This window comes from Aythya fuligula, chromosome 2, assembly GCF_009819795.1.
Source record: "Aythya fuligula isolate bAytFul2 chromosome 2, bAytFul2.pri, whole genome shotgun sequence".
Lineage (NCBI taxonomy): Eukaryota > Metazoa > Chordata > Aves > Anseriformes > Anatidae > Aythya > Aythya fuligula.
In genome coordinates, this window is record NC_045560.1 from 131,819,468 (window position 1) to 131,844,435 (window position 24,968).

General features: G+C 39.5%; 1 protein-coding gene across 1 annotated transcript; it reads left to right on the forward strand.

The window, feature by feature from the left end:
• Nucleotides 1–1,069: 1,069 nt before the first annotated feature.
• LOC116486553 (carbonic anhydrase 13-like) lies at nt 1,070–20,008 on the forward strand. The gene is made up of 7 exons (XM_032182877.1): nt 1,070–1,171; nt 6,804–7,001; nt 10,636–10,754; nt 13,692–13,787; nt 14,964–15,026; nt 15,963–16,118; nt 17,838–20,008. Exons 1-7 carry the CDS (start codon nt 1,141–1,143, stop codon nt 17,949–17,951), a joined length of 777 nt encoding a protein of 258 aa, XP_032038768.1. The 5' UTR covers nt 1,070–1,140; the 3' UTR covers nt 17,952–20,008.
• Nucleotides 20,009–24,968: the final 4,960 nt, after the last annotated feature.

Consider the following 24,968-nt stretch of genomic DNA (forward strand, 5'->3'; position numbering starts at 1 on the left):
AAATAAAATAAAATAAAATAAAATAAAATAAAATAAAATAAAATAAAATAAAATAAAATAGGAAAAAAGAAGATAAAAAGCAATAACAATTAAATAAAGTAATAAAATAAATTAATAAAATAACTGAAGTAAAATAAAATGAAATAAAATGAGTGAAAAAAAAATTTAAAATGAAATGAAATAAGATGAAATGAAATAAGATGAAATAAAATAATAAAATAAAATAAGAAAAAATAAAATAAGGAAAAAAATAAAAATAAAATAAAATAATGAAATAAAAAAATATGAAATCAAGCCTCTGTGACCCGGCAGGGCCCTCTCATGGGACCATCCCATGGGGCAGCCAGGTGGCAGAGGAGGCAGTGCCCAGGCCGGGCAGGGCTGGCCTTTCTGGGGAGGCTTGAGATGGAGCTCCCATGGCACGCTGCAGGCTGCATGGCACCCAGCGGCAAGGCATTTTCATGAGTCCTGCTGGTGTTCTTCCTCCTGGTGCCTGCCTGCCTCTGTATGCAAGGGGGCTTCATGGTTTGCAGCTAGGCCCAAAGCATAAAGTAAGAAAGGAGAGAGCCTCATCATGTCTTCTGGAGAGAGGATGGGAAGATGGGTTCTGACAGACTGGTGTTCAGTTTGTTTGAACTGTTAGTGTGTCAGTTGAGCGTGTGAAACGCTTATAGAGCTCCAGAAGCCTTTCCTACAACCATGATCTATCTACATCATGATTGCAGATAACCAGTGATAGGACAGGACGGAATGGCCTCAAATTGTGCCAGGGGAGGTTCAGGTTGGAAATGAGGAGACATTTCTGCTCAGAAAGAGCAGCCAGGCACTGGGACGGGTTGCCCATGGAGGTGGTGGAGTCACCGTCCCTGGGGGTGTTGAAGGAAAGGCTGGACGTGGTGCTTAGGGACGTGGGCTTAGGGGCCCCGGGCGAGGGGCGGGAGGGGCTGGGGCCGGGCTAAGCGGGCGCGGAGCGCTGCGGGCCGCTTATCGGCGGCGGGGCATCGGGGCGTCGCCGCCCGGCGCCTTCAAAGCGGGCGGCGGTGCCGGCGAGGGCGCTGTTGCTGTCCTGTCCCGTCCCGTCTCGTCCCGACCCGTGTCGTGCCGTGCCGAGCCGCGCCGAGCCACCCCGAGGCCAGAGCCATGCTGCACTGGGGCTACGACGAGCACAACGGTAGGGGGGCGGCTGCGCGGAGCCCCCCGTCGGGGACAGGGGGGCTCCCGTCGGGGCGACCCCGGCCGTCGCGGGGGTCGGCTCCGCTCCCGGAGCTGTCTCGGGCAGCTCCGTGCGAGAGCTGCCGGCAGCTGGAGGTGCCGCCGGGGCTCCGCTCCGACGGGGCGGGCGGGATTTGGGGTGGGAGCGATGCGGGCAGCATCCCCTGCGAGCGAGAGGGCGGCGCGGGGCTGGAAGACCGGTGCTGGCCCCGTCCCCCCGGGGCTGCCGGTGCCTCGTCCGCTGGGGCAGCCGCGGGCTCGTGTTTTTGTTACCGGGTGTTTTTCGGACACACACCGGTCCGGGTCACCCCACCGGTGATGTCCCTCTCCCGTCCCGCGGTGGGAAGCATCGGGGTCGGTCGTCTGAGTGCGTAACTGCGCAGCAAGGAGGAGATAGATCCCTTTGGATCTTGGTTATTTCTTGGTTTCCTTCATCTTCTCGGCCTTTGAAGTCCCCAAATGGGCTCGTCAGCAGGCATAAAGGCTTTTCCTCTGTTTTGCATGTAAGTCATGCAAACGCTGCTCCTGTGTGCAGACTGGCTCCCTGTTCATGCAGGCAGAAATAAGTAAAAGTGCTTCTGCAAGCTGGAGTCAGTTTGGATCACACACATGGAATAACTTGTGTTGTCTGTTTTATTACACAGAGAAATAAAACTCTGTGTCTAGTAAAAGGTGAAGAAGCATGTCTGTATTTACACATACTCGTGCACATAGGAGTACACTTTGTTGGTATCATCACATGGAGTCTGGAGCACTGTTCACACAAGTGCTGCTTTTCCTTCCTGGTCTTCTTGTTCAATCTGTTTTTGGATGGATGTATTTTTCCTGAAAAACTGGGTGGTGGTGGATGGCAGCGATGTTGCAACGATTAGCGTCTTATCTACCGTTGTGCAGCGTGCTCTGCCCCTCCCCTTAAGACGTAAATGGTTCTTGTTTTTTTCAAGTTTGTTTCTCCATGTGTTTTCCATGGGCTCTGTGGACTTCACCTGCAGGGTCCAGATAAGAAACCTGCTTTCCTTCCCTTATCCTAGCCCTCCTCCTTTGCTATCCTCAGCTTCTAGGAAGGGGAGGGCACCAGAGTTTCTATCGGTGTGGCCCTGGACCTTGAGGCCCCCTTTCTCCTGTACCAAACTCTGTTTACTGTGATAACTTATGTGGGGTGGAGTTTAGCTTTCTCTCTCTCCTCCTCCCTCGAAGACCCCAGCAGCTGCCAGGTGGGGAGCTTCCCATCAGTCTATCCACTTCCCTTCACCTCTCACAAGAGAATAATGGCGAGAGGCTTGACCCAACACTTGACTGCTCTTCCCTAGAATCTGTGTTATTTCTTAACTCTTTCTCATTTTATGTGTTTAGTTTATTGGTTTTGCTTGTTTCTTTTTTTTTTTTTTTTTTTTTTTTTTTTTTTTGCTGAATAGTGGATGCATGAAATTGCTCTTAATCTTGAAAAATGTTGTTGCTCTGCATGGCCCCAAACAGTTTCCTTGGAACTAAGTTCAGTTTTTGCAACTGAGGAAGTAGCAGTGACTGAAATTAATTGAATTGCATGCAGCCATATATTCGGGTTGACTTTCTGAAGGGTTGGAAAGACACCTGCATCCATTCCGACTTCAGCATTTGGTACTTGCAATGATAAAAGCACTGTTTTTTAAACTGGGGAAAAACTCATTTGCCCCTTAGCAATAAGTGCAACGTAAATCATTTTGTGCATAAAGTAAGTTGTCAAATATTATAAATACCAGTCTGCCTTTATGGTATATCTGTGTAGAACAAGGGCTGACTGGTATGCACCGAATGAAATGTTCCTCACTGCTTTGAAGCATGTATCTCTGAAATGCTAAGAGGCATTATTTTATTTCTATGCAAAACTTTGCCTTTGTTTTCTTGCCTTTATTCTTACCTCACATTTTTGATGGTGCTTGCATACAGAGGCATAATACTGAGATCTTGAAAGCTGGTTTTGGTGCAGCATCATCATGTGTGCTTTTCACAGCTGCTTGAGGTTGCAGTACAGGAGGGAACGCTCTCAACCATCTGCAGAAGCAGACCTCTTAGATAACCAGGAACTGCTTCAGTTAGAAGACAAATTGAGAATCAATTGCCTTATGTTTACTTCTTAATAAATTTAATAAATGGAGTTTAATAAATTTAAGTTTAATAAATTATATGGAAAGTATGTATATGTGTTGTGTTTAACTGCAAACATGTCTCTTGGTCTGTTACGACTCTAACACTGAGCTATTTTGTAAATAAAAAGAGACGAATTCCTTTTCTTTTCTCACCAAGACTAATTACATAGTTTTGATGTCTGCATTGGAAAACTCCACTTAATTTTACCCACTGTGAATTTTCGATTGTTCTTTCTAGAGCTAATATTTTTAGAAACTAATATGTAACCAAATTACTTGCAAGCCTAACTGTATAAGTGTAAGCATTTCATATATGACAAACTGGACAATGGATCCTCTTTAGAAATGAGGATGTGCTCCTGAAAAGATCAGACCATGTCAAACCAATAAACTTTCTTCATATAATACCAAACTGTCAATAATAATAATAATAATAATAATAATAATAATAATAATAATAATAATAATAATAATAATAATAATTCACTCATGAAGTATGAAGTTTTATTTATGCAAGTATAGAGGCTCACTGAAACCAAACCGTATACTGCAATGCCTCCGCTAGGCTTGTTTCAAGTTAGTCCAGCCTTTTGAGGAAACTCATCGCCTTTAACTTCAGCTGGATAAAAGCACTGCAGTTAGGTGCTACAGTAAGCCGCATTTCCTGACAAATTCATAACTGCCTTCATTATGAGATCTGATTCATAAATTGATGTGTGCAATGCTGGTGACTGCCATAAGTCACGTATAAAGTGACAGAGCTGTACATCACATTAGGTAGTGGTGTCAGTAAAATAAAGTGTGCACAATAAAAGTATGCAATCTTCAGAGCAGATGGTCCAGGTTTTTGTCTTAAATCTTGGCTACAGTGGTTTTGATTGTTGAGAGTTACTATCTAGCCTCCTCTAGCAAAAGAGCATTTTTCTATCATCAAGAGGAAACTCCGTAAGTTCCTTTAGTAAATTAAAAACTGAACATCATGTCTGTTGTCTTCCAACAGTAGTGATTTGTTTTCTGACAGACATACACAGTGCTTGCTTTGGGATGGGGTCAGTAGTAATGAACAGAGACGCAATTTTCATAGCATAGGAAGAGTGGGATAATTGCAGGAGGGTTGCTGGTAGGTAATCTAGTAAGGAATACCACTTGATATAATTAGGTGGTACAAAATGAGCTTAAATTTCTTTTATTTTCCTGTATATTTTGCAAGGACAGTTTTCTGGCAGTCTTGTGTTTGTGACAGATTCTTAATCACCAAAGTAAAAACAGGGTTTTGGCTATCTGAGCTAAGGACAAGCACCAAAGCAAGTAAAAAGTCTTTTTACTTTATTGTGGAATGATTCAGAATCACACGCTACTCATATTATTTGCTGTATGCTAGGTATAGTTATTGCTGAGATGGAGCAATAGGACAAAGTAGTCAACCACATAAATATATTTGGCCTTTTCTCAGGTTAGGAATATCCTAAGCATTAAAGTTAAGTAGCAATAGGATTTTTCTAAGTACCTTGAATCTTAGCAGTTAGGTATGAATGATGGAGAGCGAATGCTTCTTCAATGAATAAAATTGTACATTGTATCTCTGACTAGAAAGTACTAGGATCTGAACAGAATTAAGATTATATCACATGCTAAACTATGTTTAATTAAAATATTGTATGGCTTTGACCATCATTTGTGAAGTGTGAATTAAGTTTAAGCAACTTTATATTTCAAACCAGGAAGATTTGTATCTTCTGCCTTAGAAGTGGTTTGCCTAATGGGTTTAGTTAATGAAGTCATTAGCAAAATTACACTAACAAATTCAAGACCCAAAGCCCTTGTTTTACCTGGAAACATATCTGGTCTTTGTGAGCTACTCCTTCCCTCTTGCATTTTTTGGTGCTGTTCAGGGCCAGCCTGGCCGTGCCCAGGTGGCTCTGCAGGCTGCTCCCCCTCGGCCCTCCCTGATTTACTGCAGGGCACCAGGGCTATTTTAGCACCTGCAAATTTCTGAGCTATGTTCACTCCTATTGAAGTCAAGGAAAGAAAGCTATCTGACTCCTTTTGATGTCAGGCTATTAATCACAGCATACTACATTCTACTCCTTTTTTTTTGTCATTGTGTTTATTGAAGTGATGAGACATCCAGCAAGATCCAAAGCAACAGGCTGGTTTTTAAACTGAGATCAGTTACCTTCCGTATAGGGAGCAATGAAGATTTCTGGGGGCGCAGATTTTACAAGCTCGTATTTAAGTTTTTCTAATATCTAGTCACTCTTAGTTATTATGCTTCTTACCTTTGATAAACCCAAGGGAAAAAAACAATTCCTATGCTCCTTATAATACTGAGAGGTCATTTGCTCTGCAAATTTTCTCCTCCCTTCCCCCTACCCTTTTTCTCCCTTCCATCTCCTTCCTCTCCTTCTTCAATCCCCCTCCATCCACACTTTTTCCCTCTTTTACCCCCCTTCTCCTTCCTTTAACCCTCTTTTGTCCCCCCTTTCCCCTTTTTCCATCTTTTCCCCCCCTTTTTCATGTTCTCTTCCCTTCTCTTTTCTGGACTACAGCTTGTTTGCCGCCTTTACCTGGTAGGACATATTCCCCAAGCAACACATTGTTCCCATTTTTTTTCTTTCCATATTTATTATTCAAGTATGCTTCAGCTATGGCACGTTTTCTATTTGAGTTGTCTGTGTGAAGTTCACTTCATACTTCTTATCTGTGAAGCTTTTCTTACTACTTCAGAATGATATTTGCCATTTTTTCTCACAACCCTGTTGCTGATTTACAAGACAATGCACACATGTACGTATGGAGACATTTTAGCGAGAGGATGGCCCCCTCTCTGCTGGTGTGACAGCTGGTTCGCAGGGCTGATGTGCTGGGAGGAGGTGATCAGTGGTCAGTGATGGTTTGGTTACAAGCACTGCCTTCAGGCCCCAGGATTGCCTGCACATCACCTTTTTGTCTTTTTTTGACGTCTCCCCGTCTCATTCAGCATAGTTGGCAGGAGGATATGTTCTCAAATCTTTTGCTGCCAGTGACTATGATGTAAAAACCCTTTGGGGTTGGGTGGACATTGGGTGGGTAAGAGGGAATCCCTAAAGATGTAATGAGAGGTGGTATCAGGCAAGAATGTCACATTGAAAATTTAGTGGCGCACAGTGCCTGTTGCATACAGGATACTTGATTTGAAAGAACTCTTGCTGGATATGTCTTGTGCATAGCTGAGTTTTAGTTGTGTGTAATCAAAAACTGGCCTATTGCACATGGCCTTGTTTCAAGGCCAAATACATTTAGATACATTAGGCAAGGTAGGTGAAGGGGTCCCACAAGCTGCTGTGGCAAGGTAGCACAACAAAAGTAGCTGAATATCTTGAACTAGGGTTTTCTGATGCACACATTTTGAATTCCCAAGAAGGTAAATAAGAAAAATTCAAGCAGTCTGTTTTCTCATGAAGCTTCTCTTCCCATGCCTTGCAGGGCCTGCCCACTGGAAGGAGGTTTTTCCTGTCGCTAATGGAGACCGTCAGTCACCCATCGACATCAAAACTGAGGAAACCAAGTATGACCCCTCTCTCCGTCCTCTAAATCCCAATTACGACCCGGCCTCTGCTAAAATAATCCTCAACAACGGGCACTCCACCAGTGTTGAGTTTGATGACACCGTAAACAAATCAGGTTTGTTCCTTTCCTATTGCTCTATGTTTCCTTCCACCGTTTCCTGAATGTAGTACAGCCTGGGCCTGTCTCTCTGCCGGCTGTGACCTCCTCATAACCAGTAAGCTCCGCTCTTCCGGATGCGAGATTCCCTTTTCCCCAGACTTTCAGCATGTTGCAATGTGGGGACATAATTCCAGATGAGTACGAGGTTGCGTTTCTCAGGAAGCGCTAGGATGCCCTCTTCACACGGATGGTTTGATCCACCCCAAACAGCTAGATAGCGCCAGCACCCCTGTTTGAACAGTGTTTTGTACCATTTTTCAAATGCTGCTCTCTCACTGCAGATGAATCCTTTGTGTCTCATTACAGGTTCATTCCAACCGAATCGCTCAAGTCTCTTACCTGACTTTAGTTGCAGGTTTGGTTATATTTTTTTTTTTTCCTTTATAACCCATGCCTGGACTTCTTATGTCAGGAAAGAGCCAATACAGAACAAATGAAATACATCCCAAGTGATCTCTTTTCTTCTTTGAAAAGTGTCATTGTTCCAGTCTTTTATAGGAGTGTATATCTTCCCTTTTTGCAAACAGTAATTCTTATTTAGAAATTTTCTGGTTTAGTGTAGTCTTTGTAATGCCAGTGCCTTCATCTTTAAAAACGACTCTTGGATGGTAGGCGAGCTAGCACCCATCCGCTGAAACTGCATGAATGCAGTTTCTTGAAGCAATAAAATCCTTTTGTGGCTACATGAGGCTTAGCTGAGGATCCAAGCCGATGTCATGCATTCACAAGAAGCAGAGCCAGAGGGGAACTAATTCATGATCATCCTGTCCGTTAGTACTGAGGAACTATTGGTTTGTAGTGGCTATAGACATAGATGGAGACAACATCATACTTTGCTTTCCTGGACAGTCTTAGTTTAACTCTTAAATTTCCTGTTGATATTTGCAACACGGTGTTGCCTGAAAACCACCAGCTGACCGTCAGTGATCTAGTCTGACCTCGTGTGTCTCAGAGGCCAAGCGACTTCCCAGAATTAATCTCTGCTTCAAGTCTAGTAGGTGTGGGTGAACTAAAGCACATCTCTTACAAAAACATACAATCTTGATTTCAAAATTTCCAGCGATGACGAATCTACCACCACCTTTGGTAAGTTTTTCTAATTGTTAATTACCCTCACAATTAAATCAAAATCACACTTTATTTTTAGTGTGAGTTTAAATCCTTTAAATTCATTTTCTTAAACAAACAAACAAACAAACAAAAGGAACATGAGTACAGCAAGAACCTCTTCCTCTTTCTAACTCCATCCATGAAGTGATAGGTCCTGATCGTGTTTTTGTAGGCTTACATTGGTACCAAAGCAGTAGTAATGTGATCCTCTTCCTACTACTTTCCTCAGGCCATATATCCAAGGATAAAGCCCAAGTTACAATAAAGCTCTGGCAGCTGTTGATTAGATAATTAACAAATATAATCCCCAGTCATTTCCAGGAAACTCAATGTCTTCTATGTATGAAGGACATTCTTCAGCTGTACATGCATGGCTTTACATTTTGTCCATTTTCACTCATTGCTTATCAAAAGCAATCAAACAAACAAAGTCCTTCTGTAGCTGTAAACTGAATTATTCATTATTTTCCCTAATATTTGTCACTGACAAACTTTATCAGTAATGTTTTTGTTTTCTTTCAGGTCATTGATCAAAAAAACCTGAATTTTCTAGGGCCAAAATTTGGCCTCTGGGGCACCCTTGTGAAGTAAGCACTCCTGCCATATGGTAGTTTTATGAGAATAAAAAAAATAAAAACCAAAACCAAAGTACATTGTACAAAGTACAAAATACATTGAAATCTTTTAATACATTAGTAACTGAATTCAGTGTGAACTATTTCTTTACTTCAAGCAGCACTGAAGCTGGGCTGTCAGGCCTGTAATTGTTTGTGTAATTTTGTTTATCCTCTTTGGTACCACTTTAGCTCCATTCCCTTAAATTGGTTTATTAACATTTCAAATACCTCTTCTTCTAGCTCTTTTCAACTTTGAGATACTAATGTTTGCTTCAAATAGTTTCTGATTAATTTCTTCCTAAATTTCTGTTTGAATGGAAGATTTTTACCATCACTATATGATGTGACACAAAAACATCATCAGGCCATTTTCATATTTTTCAGCAGAAAATTTTCACTGTGTGCTGCTGATGTATTTCTGCATAATTATTTTTCCTCAGCCAGTTTGAACACCGATCTTTACGCATTTTTTAGGATCATTTGCCTGCAAGTTCTCAGTCCTTGAAATAAATAATTTGTTTTAGGAGTACCACTTCCCCATCCCCTTCATTCACTAGGTTTATAAGCTCTCTAAAAGTACGTTTTTGAGCTAAAGTTAAGAAGGTCAAATATTTTTGCCTCCAGTTCCTTTCCATTACCCAGGCTACTTGTGTCAGCAGATAGGCAAGTTAAGGAATTCTTTTTAACATTACTTGGTGGCATTTTGCTCCTATCAAAATTTAAGGTTTGGACTAAATCTAGAAGAGCTAAAAATGACTCTTTTCCTTCCCAGAGCTCTTAATTTAAAAGCCATCTGGTTGAACCTCCCATCTTTTCTCCTTAAAATCTCTATAATGAACCAGTAAAACATCTCATACTAATCTCCAGTCCCTCCAAGGAGGTTTGAATGGAGCAGGGAAAGTGGGGTGATCTGTTTTGCAATAAGTAAGGAATCTTTCTGAATCTGATTCATGTTCAAGTCTCTGTGCAGACTTGACAGGGATGGTTTGAGTCTGTCCAACCGATTAGAAAGAGATAAGCACTTATAGAATCAAAAGCCCACCCATATGGGTACTTAGTTGAAATAAATTGCTAAAGTGTCCATAATGTTGCACTTGTACAATGGATATATATTTGTGTTCAGTATACACTCCTGTTTTTCAGACTTCAGTCTTCTGTGACTGGATCTGGATGCAAAAGAAGGAAAGAGCCTTGAAAAATATTATAATCCAACTACTTTCCTCAAAATTTCAAGGAGGAGAAAAAATTATGTTCACATTTTATTTTTCTGATCCTCCCCTTTGTTCATAAAATCTCTATTTAAGCTTCATTTATCAGTTACTGATTAAGATCATCTGGTTCCAACCTCTCTGCCATGGGCAGGGACACCTCCCACCAGACCAGGTTGCCCAAAGCCCTATCCAGCCTGGCCCTGAACACCTCCAGGGATTGGACATCCACAGCCTTTCCGGTCAACCTGTTCCAGTGCTCACCACCCTCAGATCAAAGAATTTCTTCCCAATATCTAATCTAAATCTACCATTTTTTTTTTGTTGTTGTTTAAAATCATTCCTCCTTGAAATATTTTCCCATCTTCTGAGAAATATCCAGTCCATAGCAAGACACACCTGGTGATAACCTAGTGGTAACTATTTAGTGGGCAGTAACCCACTAATCTACACATTAGTGCAATTTTGAAAGTCATATCCTAGACAATCAAGGATTCCTGTATAATACTTCAAAGAAAGGAGGGTCCATCCAAGACAGCTTTTGAGAAGAAACAGGGCAATATCTGAAGACCGAAGCCTGGTGTGAATTTAGAGGATGTGGGCAGCAGCTCCTGTTCCTGCAGTGAAACCTCTTTCTTGTGTTTGGGTTTGTAGTGCTGACCGGGGGGCCGCTCAGTGGGACCTACAGGCTGCGCCAGATTCACTTCCACTGGGGGTCCAACGATGAAGCTGGCTCTGAGCACGCGGTGGACGGGATGAAGTATGCAGCAGAGGTAAGGCTCTCAATGGAGTCATCTGTTCCTCTAAGCTTGTGACTAGCTTTCCATTGTGAGAATAATTTTGCCCCTCCTCTCCCCACTTTTCCTTCTCCCCCCATTTTATCAAAAGACAAGCAGTCTTCCTGAAGTGTTTTGCGTTTGGTCCTTTCTGTCTCCTTCGGTGCCTTGGAGTAGTCCAAATGTCCACAAGTATTCAGTCTGGCAGTTTCTGATTCCTCTTTGCAAACAGAAGTAACAAGAAGTATTTTGATGGGACTGAGATCTTTTAACAGCATGTAGTTCAGACAGTGAAGAATTTTCTGGGGTTAAAAAGAAGTAAAAAAGAATATAAGCATAAATGCTAATGGAAAAATAAAAGGCTTGTAGTACTAAAGAAGAAAAAAAAAGTTGAAATGTATGCACAGTATGATCAGATTTTGCTGGAAATGCTATGAGACAGTGGTCAGAAAAAAAAATAATCATTTTTCTAACACTAATGGGGAAAAGTGACATTTGCAGTGTTTAAAGGCTTATGTTTTCCACAGGAACCAGGTGAGATGGAATATAAAGAATTAATAGAGGTGCTTTAAAACCATTAAGTGCCAAAACCAAATTTCTAGCTGAGAAAATATATATATGTATACCATCTAAGAAACCAAATGGAAGGAGAAAATATCTGTGAATTTCTAGCCAGTCTAAAAAGCTTTCCGTTACCTGGTGGTTGGGTAACCCTCCACAAGAAGCTCTCTTGAAGTTATTTTGGCTTTGGGATAAGAAACCCAGAATTCAGACCAAGGCTTCTGACCACTGTTCACACAAAAGAAAATACCTCAGAGAGAGAAGTGAAGATGGTTTCATTGTTCACCTTCATGTGGAAGAAGTGTAAGATTTCAAGAAAAAACATCAACCATATTGAAGAAAGTAGCATACAGGTAAAGAAGACTTCAAGGTTCAGCCCCTTGAACCCAACGGGAAGCAGAAGGCATCCATGACTCCATTCTTTGTGGCAACGTATGGTCTGATCAAGGTCTCCTCTCAAGCTGCAGTGACAGAGCGGTGGTAAGATGGTATATATTCCTTAAAAGAGAAGTCACAAGCCATTGAGAATGGGGCTGTACCCAAAAGTGTTTCACAGCTCTTGTTTCTTTTGAATTTGGGGGGGGTTGGTTTGGGGTTTTTGGCAAAGTGATGAGGGAGTGGGAGGGGGCCTCATTTAGTTGTGGGAATTTTGCTTTTTGTTCTTTGTTGCTTTTTTTTGCTTTTTTAAAATACACAATAAAGTCAATTCTGACTGAGAGTATCTGTTTCCTTTCTGTGTATGTAAAAATGTTATCATTCAAAAGTTGTTCAACATAGTTTCTTTGAATCTATAATGATGAGTGGTGCAGGCGCTGAGCTCCAGGATAGCAGTGCACCCAGGAATGATTTAATGGATTCTGTTCTCCTCCTGGTTTAATTAATTATAATTGTAGCAACTTTCCTTCATGGATTCTGAAGCTGTGAGCCAGCATGTGTTTCATTGTGTGCATATGTGTATTATTGATTTCAGTGGGATTCCTTACTTGAAAGTAGTGTCTTGGCCATTGAGAGCCAAGCGCTCAGCAAACACCCCGTTACATGCTGTAACACCAAGGAACAGCTCTGTGCTACGGATATGGTAAACTGAAACTCACAGAGGCTAGGCAAAGACTGAGATGTGGAGTCAAAATCTTCACTTTCCTAGGCCTGTATTTCAACCATGTAGTTATGTTGTATCCCATACAAATACTTTATTTAAATGCCAGCTTTCCTAAACTGCTCTTACTTGGGGGTTTTAAAGTGTTGTATTTCAAATGCAAGCCTTTTTTTCAGGGGTTCATCCCAGCTTAGGTCATCAGTGGAGTTGCTGTTTAGCACTCCTAAGGAGTAAAGTTCAAAGTCTGAAAAGATGGTCATCAGTTTTGGAAAAAATGTCCTGCTTCTGAGCCTCTATTTCCTTATTTTAAAACTGCAGGTAATTAAAATTTACTAATCCACTGAGGATTTGTGAGAGGAATTAACATTTGTGAAGTACTTAATCTTAAACTCTGTGTGAGTGTTTGTGCTCTCTTCAGTTCAGCAGTTGGACTATTGCTCAAGGCTGGGATGTCCTAGTGCTTCCTGAGCTCTCAGCATGGAGCATGGGCAGGATTTAGGAAACCTGGCTTAGCAGAAGAGACCAAAGTGGTATGGGGGCAGACCTCATGATCTTTGCCTTTCTCCACCTGGCTAGAAGACAGGTAGCAAGTCATCTACACCCCATCTTGCAGTAAGGTGTCTTCACCTAAGAAACTGCTGTAGGACAGTTCTGGAAAAATACATGTTGGAAATGCAAATGCTCGCCTGAGCATATCAAGCCACTTTTAAGTTGCTAGTTACTAGTAATCATAGAAAAAAAACATTTGCCAAAGATGAAATTTTGATTGTCATCTTAACACAGGAAAAGATGTCAGTGCAAGTTTAATGCATCTTCCGTTGCCCATTTGCTAGCTATTTATGTGGCTGATTTTCTGAAAACTTAATTAAGAAAAAAAAGGAGCAAAATACTAATGCCATGTTCATGTTTTTCAATCACTTCTTAAAATCATCTGTACTAGAAATAGGTTTAAAATCTTAGCTTTAGTTACATAACCATGGGATGTCTTGCCTTAGCCTCTCTATTCACAACCTGTGGATCCAACAGCGGTTTGTCAGACACAGTGCTGTGCTGATTGTTGCTAAATTTTGAATAATTCCCACCACTGGCAATGCTTGTTGCCATTTTCGTGAACTATATGATTACCAATTTCAATAAATACTTGCAATTAGAAAACTGAATGGCTCTGAATACAAATAAGAAAAGTAGAGTGTTAACGCCATAAAAAGTTCTAGTATTAATTTATGACTCTTTCAGTTCAGCTAGAGTTGATGCTGTCTGTGCCTCTTGCTTTTCAGCTTCACGTGGTTCACTGGAACGCAGAAAAATATTCCAGTTTTGTTGAGGCAGCTCGTCAGTCAGATGGATTGGCAGTCATGGCTGTATTTCTGAAGGTAAGAAAAATATACTTCAGCCCCCAAATAAATCTGCAATATGAACCCAAAGGCATAACAGTGATGGTGTAATTATTGCAAAAGAAATGTTTGTTCTGTATGGGCATTTAATTGTAGTGTTTCCTTCATAATACATGAAGTATTATTTACTTGCAATATAGAAAGCTGTACTTCCTTTAATATTAAAAATAGATTAATAGATTTTCAGGACAGTGAGACTCTTCAGTTGGCCTCGTCTTCCCTCCTGTACAATGTAAGATGTAGAACATAATTTAGCTGCCTCTATCTAGATCACAGTAACTTGTGCTTGCCTAACATGTTTCTTTAAAAGGGTGATCTAATTTGGTTTGGATGCCTCGTTAAACACTTTTTTCTGCACTGATAGTTTCTTCTGAATAATAATTAAATGAACAAAATTAAAATAAAATGGAGAATTTCCTTCTGATTGTTATATACATCTTTGCCTCCTGCACATATTCTGAGATGAAATTCAAACCTTCCAACAGCTTCATTGGCCTCTGTATGAAGAAACAGATGGAAAAGGCACACTATCCACAACAAAGGATAGGGTTTTCATAAAATCCATGGTTTCTGCCTGGTGACTTCAGTTTCCTGGGGACAGGTAGTCCTGTGGGGCAGCTAGTGCAGGTGCTGTGGTGAAGGCAGTGATCAATTACATGCAGCAGCAGTTGCAAAGAACTGCTGTAGTAACTCTGTCTTTCCTTGAATCATTATAATGTAAACTGGAAGGTTTCACTAGATTTCTTAGCACACAATTTCTGCTCAGCATGCATAACAATGTTTCTAAATTTCTTGCTGTTTTAAGTAATTCCAACTTCTGATAAAAGCCTGAAACCTTAAAGTTTCTCCATATAGAACATTATAAAAAATCTTTAATGTCCCTGCATTGTAATGTTCGTAAGTCTTTTGTAGCTTAAATAGTTACTATGATTGGACAGAGGTAAATACTGTCAGCAAGGGAGTGTGGATCTTCTCTGCATCCAGTCTCTAAGAGTCAGCTAGTCAAAGCCTCATTCTTGCAAAATCCATCAGATCTCACAGTCACTTAAACAAAGCCATATGAAACTGTTTCAGTATGTTTGCTTTCTGATCATTTATTTTTGCAATTTTTCTCCATAGCTCAAGCATTCCTTTTTTATCTCCCTTGTTTAATAGATTGGTGAATGCAACCCTCAGCTGAAGAAAATTACTGACCGCCTGGACACAATCAGAATCAAGGTGAACAAGTGCTTCTAAAGCACTCCTGCTTTAGATGGTTGCTTTAGTTTTGTTTTTGGTAACCTGGCTGCTAATCCCTTCAACTTCAAGTTCCCTACACCTTGCTTTCATAGCTATTCATATCTAACTCTGACTTGGGACAGTTTAGGAAACTTCTTGCTAAGTAAATTGAAAACCAGTAAACAAAAAATATTTTTATACAGTCAGAGATCAGAAGGAAAGGCACAGAATGTAGTCTTTGACCAACCCATTGCTGTGAGAATATTAACAGGAAAGGAATATGCGTCATGGGAAGCTGTGAAAAAGGAGGAAGGAAAAGTTTCCTCCTGTATTTTGCTGAGGTACAGGGTGAGAAATAAGCTATTGTTTGTGATAAAGAAATCAACCAGGCTCGCAGCATCACATTTCATACTGGCATCTCTGGCCTAGTAGCCCAAATAGGGGGAAGTAGTAGTAAGCCTGGGAAGAGTGAGTGGGGGATAACACAGTAACCTGTGGGGTTATTATGCTAGTGCCAAAAAGAGCACATTGGATGTCTAACATTTTCTCACCTCTTCCTCAAAACTTCATCCTGCAATCATTTGCAGCTATGGCGATTCTGTGCTAACGTGACTTCTTTGATGGTGTCCTGCTAGCATCAAAGACCCAGGCAGCAAAGCTGTCACAGAAGTAGAACCTCATCTAAAGGGCATTCCCTCACATGCTGTGATCATCCAGGATGCAGTCAGCCCACCCCATAATGGTGAAGCTCTGCCCCTTTGGCATGATTTATCTTGGGCTCTTGCTTTTAGATATTACTAGTGTTTGTTTTTGTTTGTTTGTTTGTTTGTTTGTTTTTAATTGTTAATGATTGTAAGGCAACAATGATCTTGCAAAAGAAGTAATTTGCTAAATATATTTAGTCTAGAACCACAACGATCTTCTTTTAATTTCCAGGGTAAAAGAGCACTATTCACAAACTTCGATCCTAGTTGTCTGCTTCCCAAATCCCTGGACTACTGGACTTACTTTGGCTCTCTCACCGTTCCACCTCTTCTTGAAAGTGTCATCTGGATTGTTCTGAGAGAGCCCATAAGTGTTTGTTCCGAACAGGTGCAATTTGTTTTCTAACTGCTATAGATATTTGCTTTTCTATAAGAACATATTTTGTGCAGACCTTAACATTGCATACATGTATCTTGTCAAATTTTCAAAGGACAAAATGTGTCTATCAAATTTATCGTGACTTCTTGTTGCCTTTCTTTGTGTATCAGCTATTGATTATCCATTTTTAAAAACGAACCAATATATATATATATATATATATATATATATATATATATATATATATATATAACATTTATATATATAAATGTTGCAACAGTGACACCCAGTGGACTGATAATCTTCGCTTTGTTTCTCCCAGTGGAGAGATGCTGAAGTGTATCAGAGTACAGCAACTTTTAATATTGGAAGCTGATAAGTACATCACCTGTGATATGATCCATATGCTGGTCTCACTGTAAATCTCAGGATTTTTGCACCACAGCATTTGTCAAGTTCATGGTCAATATTACAAATACTTCAGTAAAATTCAATACGTTAGGCCATATAGTCAGCAAAACTGGTGATGTTTGCACAAGATCTTGAAATAGTTCACTGAAAGGGACTCTTGTTAGTCATGCAATCAGACCTCAAATTCTGTTTTTAACTGATTTTAAATTATGTATTCAGTCAGTGCTTCCATTTTTCTCATCTGTAGGTTTGAAAATTTGCATCAAGATATGAATTTCCCAAATACAATCCATTGTTCAGGTCAAAAGGTTCTTACTTGGGCTAATCTAAAATTAATATACTCTAAAATATTGAGCATTATATACATACACCCATGTGTAACTGCTTCAGAGGACACAGTATTGGAAAGGATGCAAAATACAGTTATTCTTTACTATTTCACAAATAGTAGCTATATCTTATGCATTAAAGTGTAAATGTGCTATATTCATATAAATATAAGCCTGCATAGAGTTAAAAATATTTTTTTTTACTAATGTTTGCCATTGTGATTCATACCATGACTCATACTGTTTGGCCATTTATTTTTATTTCTCAAATGTGTATTTCTTTGGGACTTTATAGTTTACTTGTCACTTTTTGGTGCACTTTTCAGATTGAAAGAAGTGAATAATAAATTTTAAGTTTTTAGGAACTTACAATGAGCCGAAGTGACATAGAATTATGAATATTAGCTGTAGAGGGGGGTAGAGGAAGATAAGATTAACCCTTTTTGCCCTTAATGCAGTTAAGATGCAATGTGCCATAAAACTCTGTGCACTATTAAAATGAAATTATTTTTGTGCTATCCTGCCCTTGGTAATGAAGAAATAAAGTAAGCTGGTGTATAGAAAAAGGAAGTATTGGAAATATTAGAAATTAGACAAAATACTAACTTCAGATCCTAATTCAGATTCCCATTTCCCAGGGTTTTAGACATGGAATTCTGACCTGGGTTTCTCCTGAGATCAGATTAAGAAGAAAAGCTTATGCCTAGATGGAAATAACTGCCTGTTCTGTCTTCACTATAGGAAACAAATAATCCTTACATGTTACTCTTCATTCTGACATGTATCTCAGGTGATTTTCTTGTGAGTCATTGTTGTACATTTATGAGGACAGAAAAGGTGGAATTGCCATTCCACACATGCCATAGAAAAATACAGTTCAATTTTTCCCAGTGTAAAAAATGTGAGAAGTATCTTTAGTTTTTACTGCATGTTTTTTCATCAGTGTGAGCATGAGGGCTTCCTATTGAACCTTCTCTCTTAATTGCAGCTGGCCAAATTCCGAAGCCTCCTGAGCACTGCTGAAGATGAGGTCGCTTGCTGCTTGCTGCGAAACTATCGGCCTCCCCAGCCTCTAAAGGGACGAGAAGTCAGAAGAAATTGAAGGAGAAAAGCAAGAATGGGCCACCTCTGAAACCAAAGGCTGAATTAATTTTGATAGTTATATACTTTGTGATTTTTTTTTTGTGAGTTGTTATAACAAATAAGTGTTGTTTAATTATTGGTTACTATGCAGTCATTTCTCACAGACAAGCATGTCCTGAGTTTCTGTAGTTTCATCAATGATGTCAGCAGGTCCGAATGTGTTTGTGTGCATGGATATGGGAGCATAGAGGTACAGTGTTACATGCACAGAGGGTTATCATAAGGGTTAGATGTGGTGAAGGAGTTGTGTAGAATTTGCCACCAAATTAGGATGGCATATCACTAAGAGGATCCCTTGTATTAAAGCATGTTCTGGGATTATTCTTGTGGTATCTAACATAACATTTAGCTTCTCTATAAGACTTTGTACTGTAGTTCTCATAGGAAAAACATTTCAAGGCTGACATAATTTCATTGCTGACTTCTGTGATATCATACCAAACTTCCTACAAAGAGCAGCAGTGACTAACAGCATTTAGGTAAAACATATCTGTATGATTCTTTTGTTCTGACTGCTTCAGAGCAGTTATGATGTACTGATCAAACATTAAAAAAAAAAAAAAAGTGAGGATTTGGTGTATTGTGGGATCATGTCAGATGGATTAGGTATTAGTGAATTCTGCCACATATAGTGGTGAAAATGTCCTTAACCTTGAAAAATGCAAGGTGGAAGGTCACAGAGGGATCTGTCAGTTCATGCCTAAATCCAGTCTGTTGCATCTATGATGAACTATAAGGGACTGTAGCAATATATCCATGTAGCATCAAACTCCTACTATTTCAGCGAGTACTCAGGAGACTGGGACAGCTCTCACTTTAGACTGATTCACACAAGACACCGTGAGTTGTGCCTGGAGCACAGCATTACTTGGGTACATAGCATCTCCTAGGTACCTGCTGACGTTCTGCTGACATAGCAGAACTTGGGTGGTTGCATTTCTATTCCGAGACCAAAGATAGCATCTAGAGCCAGCCAAAGAAATCAGAATCAAGACAATATCTAGTAAAAGATGAGTCTGTAGTAGCAACTTGAAATGTCTGTCATTATGGATTGACTTGAGCCTGTGTTTCTCTCAGGAGCTTTTGTTATTTGAATGTAATTATTCGTTTCAAGCCAAACTTATTTTTATTATTTTTAATGAACTTGCTGTAGGATGTAGCTTAGTATAGGTAGATTACCTTAAGATTGTGAGAATTAAATAATGAAAACCAGTAGTACCAGAGAGAGGTGGAAGGTGGTTTCATGGACAGGGACTGTCACCACTCTGTGTAGTACCTTCGACCTCATCTTCCATGACTGCTCTCCATTAATTTTTTGTTTTGTTTGTTTTGTTTTGTTTTTGTTTTTACATAGGTTTTATATGCTGTGCCTCTTGCCAGGTCTTTTTATTTTAGATGGACAAATATGAGGGAAATTACTGACAGAATTTACTTTATATACCTTCTTTTAACTGAATAAAATAGATAGTCATAGATATTTTAGCTTAGTTGAAGATAGGTTGATTTTTTTTTTTTTTTGTCCTCTCCTACCCAGAATACAGGTACTATTGATGCAAGGTCTCTCAGTGCCTTCTGAATGTTTTCTGAAGGAATGAACACAGATTGACTAGGGGAAAAGTAAAAGGCATTTGGCAGCAACAGATACAAGTATTAACCAAAAGGGAAAAACCTGCCAGCACTTTTTGTTTCCTGGCATGGGGAGAAGAATGCAGCTGAAAGGACCCCAGGCTGCTACTTTCTGAATAAGGATGTCTGCAAGGTGTGAATGGAGACAGTGTGAGTGTGCTGTGTGTTTTCACACCCTTTTTTAGATTTAGTGTTGGATCTGATATATTTTGCCAATCATGTAAGTAGCTGCAGAAAATGAATAAAATGTTTATAAATTGCATTAAGATTATAAAATTTATTTGCCTGAGAAGATAAAGTAACAAGGCTACTGCTTCATATCAGAAGCCAAACTTTTACATGTTTTTTATGTATTTAAAAAACAGTGGAGTTGACCAGTGGTTTGATATTTATGAGGATTTTATCAAAATTAAAAAAAAAAAAATAAAAAATGAATGTGTCTTGTATTTTCTAACAAGGACATTAAAGTTTTACTGAGCAGCCTGCAGTTTTTTAACAGTAGATCTAGTTTTGGAAAATACCTAGAAAATGTCATCCCTCCTTTGAAATCTATCTTTGGGCAGTCTAGCGTTAGGTATCTTTTTATGTTCCAAGTAAAGTATCTTTGGCATTGTTAAGACATTCAGTCAATTATACTTCTAACTATTTATATAGAGTTATGCAAATAAGTTTTAGAAGACATTATTCATGGTAATTCTAATGTGGGGATGCTATTTTTGCATTAGGCTGACATAGCACAGTTTTACGTCTGGGCTGAAAGCTGGTGACTTTGAAAAGACAAGAAATTCTCAATTGACTGAAATCCATTGGGAACAGCTTCCCGGATTATCCTTCTACTGTGACTGACAGGTCAGACCTAGTCCTAGCACTGAGCACACTGAGCATACTGGGTTGCATCCCCAGTCACTAACTCAACAGTCAACCTGTAGTACTGAGTCTACCAGACTACTAGCTGTGTGCTCCCAGGGAGCCAAGTCTCAAGTGTGGGTTCTATGCTATTGTAACATGATTTTAGAGCAGACAATGCTAAAATATGTCATGGCCCCTGACCCCCCACTTCCTCCCCCAACTGCAGGTCTCTTTGATCAACTAGTTACCCTCTGACACACTTGGATCCTTTATATGAAGAACAATGCAATGCTCAATGACCAAAAAACCATATAGGGCATTTGCTGAAAAGAGTGTCTGTCAAGAGTTGTATACAGCTGGATGACTGGCCACCCATAAACTTATTCTCAGAATTAAATAAATTGTAGTAGATCCTTGGGGTCAACTCTGCTGTTTTTGGCACAGGAGGGAAGCAGTGCACTCCGCTGTTTATAGTCTTTGCAAGTCATGCTCATAATGTCTTTCACATTACACAGGCAGAGTTTAACAACAGCCGATATTTTTCTTTATATTGAAGTAAAAACCTGGGAAGTATGCTGTCTTTCCTTCTGAAGAACAGGGGCCTGAAGATGAAGTAGTTTGCTGCCATACACCTACTTGTTTTGTCCCTCTCCATTGTGTTAACAAACAGGTCTTTGCTGGCCTTCCAGATATGAACTAGGACCTAAAAGAATTCAAAGAATCAATTGTGGGAAAAAAAAAATATATATATATATATATATATATATATATATAATAAAAAGTCTTCCAGGTATTTGATTTTAAAATAATTTTACTGAAGTAGAACATGGGATATGAATAAAGTAATGTAATAGAAATGGATATATAATACATTTTTAATAGACTTAATAGAAAGGAAAGCCAGGATCCAGATTCTTGTAAACTTTTAGCTAAGTATGAAGCAGACCACTAGAGATGAACCTTGCCTTCAGATGTTAAAAGATGCAAACAATTGAGGGACCTATGGCAAGTTGCAGCATTTGTATAAGTGCCAAAAGAATGCTGCTCTAGAGCAGTTTGTTTCTTTTATGATGTATTAAATAGTATAAAAAAGCATTGTGGCAATCATCCCACAAAAATCTGGTAGAATTTTATTTCATACAACTCTCTGCATTAAGATCATCTGCTTGTTTTTCATATTAAGTCTTTCCACTGTTTGTACAGATCTAACCTAGCAGAGTTTTGGTCTATGACTCAATTTCTTAGATACTGTCAAGTCCATACTTTTTATTCATGAAGTTCTTCCTTTATGAAAAGATGGCCTTTTCTGGATGTCTGCAATTTTGGTGAGACAGGTGATAACACTGCAGTGTATAAATAAAATGTTTCTAAATTAGTATTGTGTTTCCAATTTCCATCAGCCTCACCATCATTCATGAAGAGTAAAAGGTTTCACTGTGGTGAACCATTTCCATGTGTGATCTTTGTTGACTTCATTTGTGCAGCAGAGTTTGGAGACAGTAGACTTCTCTGAAAGGAGTGTGCCTGACTCTCTTAGGAAAAAGAAGATTCCACATAACAGAATTGACATGCTGCAGAGACAATTCCTGTGTCAACTCTATTTTATCAAATTTCACCCACATACTTGTGTAGATACATTTGAATAATTCAGAAACGATCCTGACATTTCTGTTTTTCAAATGTAAATCATACGGGTCACATGGAACAAAAAGATGAAATGCACTTTTTGTGAAGATCTGATTTAGATTTTTTACTGTGTCTCTGATTTGAAAATATTTTGAATAAAGCACCACGCCAACATTTTGCTTTTTATTTTTCTCTTGTTTACAATTGCATAAACAGACTGAAATATGTTCTCAATTAAATTAAAAACAAAACAAAGCAACAACAACAAAAAACACTTTGGCCTTTTTGAGGAAAACAAGGCACTACAGCATCCTTGCTGATCAAAACTTTTTTTTTTTTTTTTTTCAGAGAGTCTGGTTTTTGATTTCTGTTTTCCTTTTGTCCTATTCAAACTCCAGCTTCTCATATATTTTTTGATTTCATGAGTAAAACGTTTACCTGGAAATCACTAATGGTATAAACATACAAACATACAAACTTACATTTCAAAATTGTTTTAAAATTCCCATTGTAATACCAAAAAACAGAGACACAGGTATGGATAATCAAAAGAATGCTGTGTCCCCAGGTCTGCAGAATCCAATAAATTGCTGAAGATGTTTTAAATAGTATTTCTGTTACCTGTTTGACTGCAAATATAACTAAGAACAATTTCTTACTGGTATTGTGACATCAAACTAACTGTACAAGAGTTGTAGTACCACGCTATTCAACAACAGGTTTGATTTTGAAGTCTGTTAAAAATGTCTGCAGAGACTAGCCAAAGAACTTCTAGCCTGCTGCCCCCAAAAAAAGATTTCAACATTTCAAAATAGTTTAGCTCATCTTCAAAACTAGTCCATAGAAACTTGACCAGACAAACCACAGAAGCAAAACCCAGAACAAACCCTTCCCTGAACACCTGCTGCAGCAAACTTATTTGAATTAGTTTTGAACTGACTGAAACATAGTAATGGCTGTATATGGCAAAATCAAAGTAAAACTGTTAATAATTTTTGAGTTGCTGTAACATGGTGTGTTGTATTTTCAGCAAGTATCCTCAGCAAATTCTTGAAATGGTCTCATCTGTATGCACTGCCTGATGGTGTTAATGTAATTACTGTTCCTAAATATAGTTCCTAAAATGTTTAGAAAGACTACTGAACAATATATGTTTTCTCTGTATATACACTTATCTATATATGCTTTATATACTATATACATATTACATGTGTATCGACACAGAAACCCTATAGGAAGAGCTGGAGATTGACTCTATGACTCTAGAACAGAGCAGCTTGTGTTTAGTGTTATGGCGTTGAGCTGAAACTGGATCACATCAGCCTCTTGAAATCTACAGTCAAGGTCCTAGAGAGGCTTTGGCGTTGCTTGTGGAGAGTATCGGGACAGCTACATTCAACAAGCAAGTATGTAAGAATGAAAAATGCACAGTGTTGATGCTATGCTACCTCCACAGAAGCTGTGTCTCCTGAACACTGGGGATTGCCCAGCACTCTCATGTACCGGCAAACAGTGCCAATGTTAAAAAACAAACAAACAAACAAACAAACCTCCATTTTGACATGTGCTCTGGAAATAGATGGATGACTAATTGAGGAAAGAGGTATTGGGTTTGAAAATACCATTATAGACTAAATTATATTCAATAGTGTAAAATGTTGAGCTGAATGTGAACAACTGAGCAGGGAGCCCTGAAGGAGAAGAAAAATGCTGAAGACGGGAGGAGCATGACCACCAAAAATACTCTTCAGGGAAAGATCTGCTTTGCAGATTGCTCTTGCCGATAGGTGTCACTGCGAATAAAGCGTTGGCCTGGCTGCCAGGTGGCCGTGGGCACTGCAGCCCCAGTAGTGCCCTGCGGCCTCCAGGCATGGCCTGCGGACAGGAGGGGAGTGTCAGTACATTGTGGAGTTTGGGGCTTATTTCCATTCGCAAAAGGGAAAAAGATTATATAAAAACTAAACGATGACTTTCAGATGAAACCAAAAGCACCATGTGGATTTAAAGGACCATATTGGGGTGAAACTGTACTTAAATGCTCACTTGTTCCTTGTAAGCAGTTACCACTGCATAGTGCCACATATGCCTCACGCTGTACTCCAGAAACAGCCACTATATGGTTAAGTTTTTGTGTTTCCTTCTAGCTGGATTTTACTCCCCCAGGCATCAAAAGAAGTGTATATACTTAATTTGTCTGGTCAGGTCAACACTACCAAGCCAGCTCTGTAGGCCCACCATGACTTGACTTGGTTGGGCAGTGGCAACCAAAGCAGCTGGGCAGAATGTGGGCAAAAGGTGACACTGCGGCCACGGCTCTAGGGGCAAGCTCTGTGCAAGGACAAACACATGCAGGAAATACAAATGAGCACAGATGATTATCCCTGCACAGATCTTGTTTGCAATTGTACCAATGACAGTTCATTTAGAAAATCTGGCCAGCTATTTAAAAAAAGTTTCTGGTTCAGTTTTCTGATTCAGGTGAACTGTGGTGCTGCCTTCAGCTGTGGCACAGCTCCCACCTCATTCTCTGTGAAATTCCAGAAAGCAGGTGCCAACCTGTCTCTCCCATTTATGAGACATCTAAGCACTACTTTTAGAGCCCTGGACATGCTTCTTAGTTCCTATAAGTAAACCTCAAATGAGGATTAGCTGGAAATAGATCTGTGTGGTTACAGAAAGATGGAAGCTGTAAGCATGGACAGGACAATAAACAATTGTTTCTTTCTGGGGTGTTATTATTATTATCATTATTATTTATTGGATAACTGGCATTTTAACCACTGATCTGTGTTTCAGTTTCGGTGGCAGTGTGTGGAGGGTATATACAACCTACATAGCCCCATCTCTGTGTTACTGCAATCAGGAAGTAATCTAG

Coding starts and splice junctions, on each gene's coding strand:
- LOC116486553 (XM_032182877.1), top strand. CDS start 1,141: ATGCTGCACTGGGGCTACGACGAGCACAACG. Junction 10,755..13,691: donor GGATGAAGTATGCAGCAGAG/GTAAGGCTCTCA, acceptor CTTGCTTTTCAG/CTTCACGTGGTTCACTGGAA. Junction 16,119..17,837: donor TAAGTGTTTGTTCCGAACAG/GTGCAATTTGTT, acceptor TCTTAATTGCAG/CTGGCCAAATTCCGAAGCCT.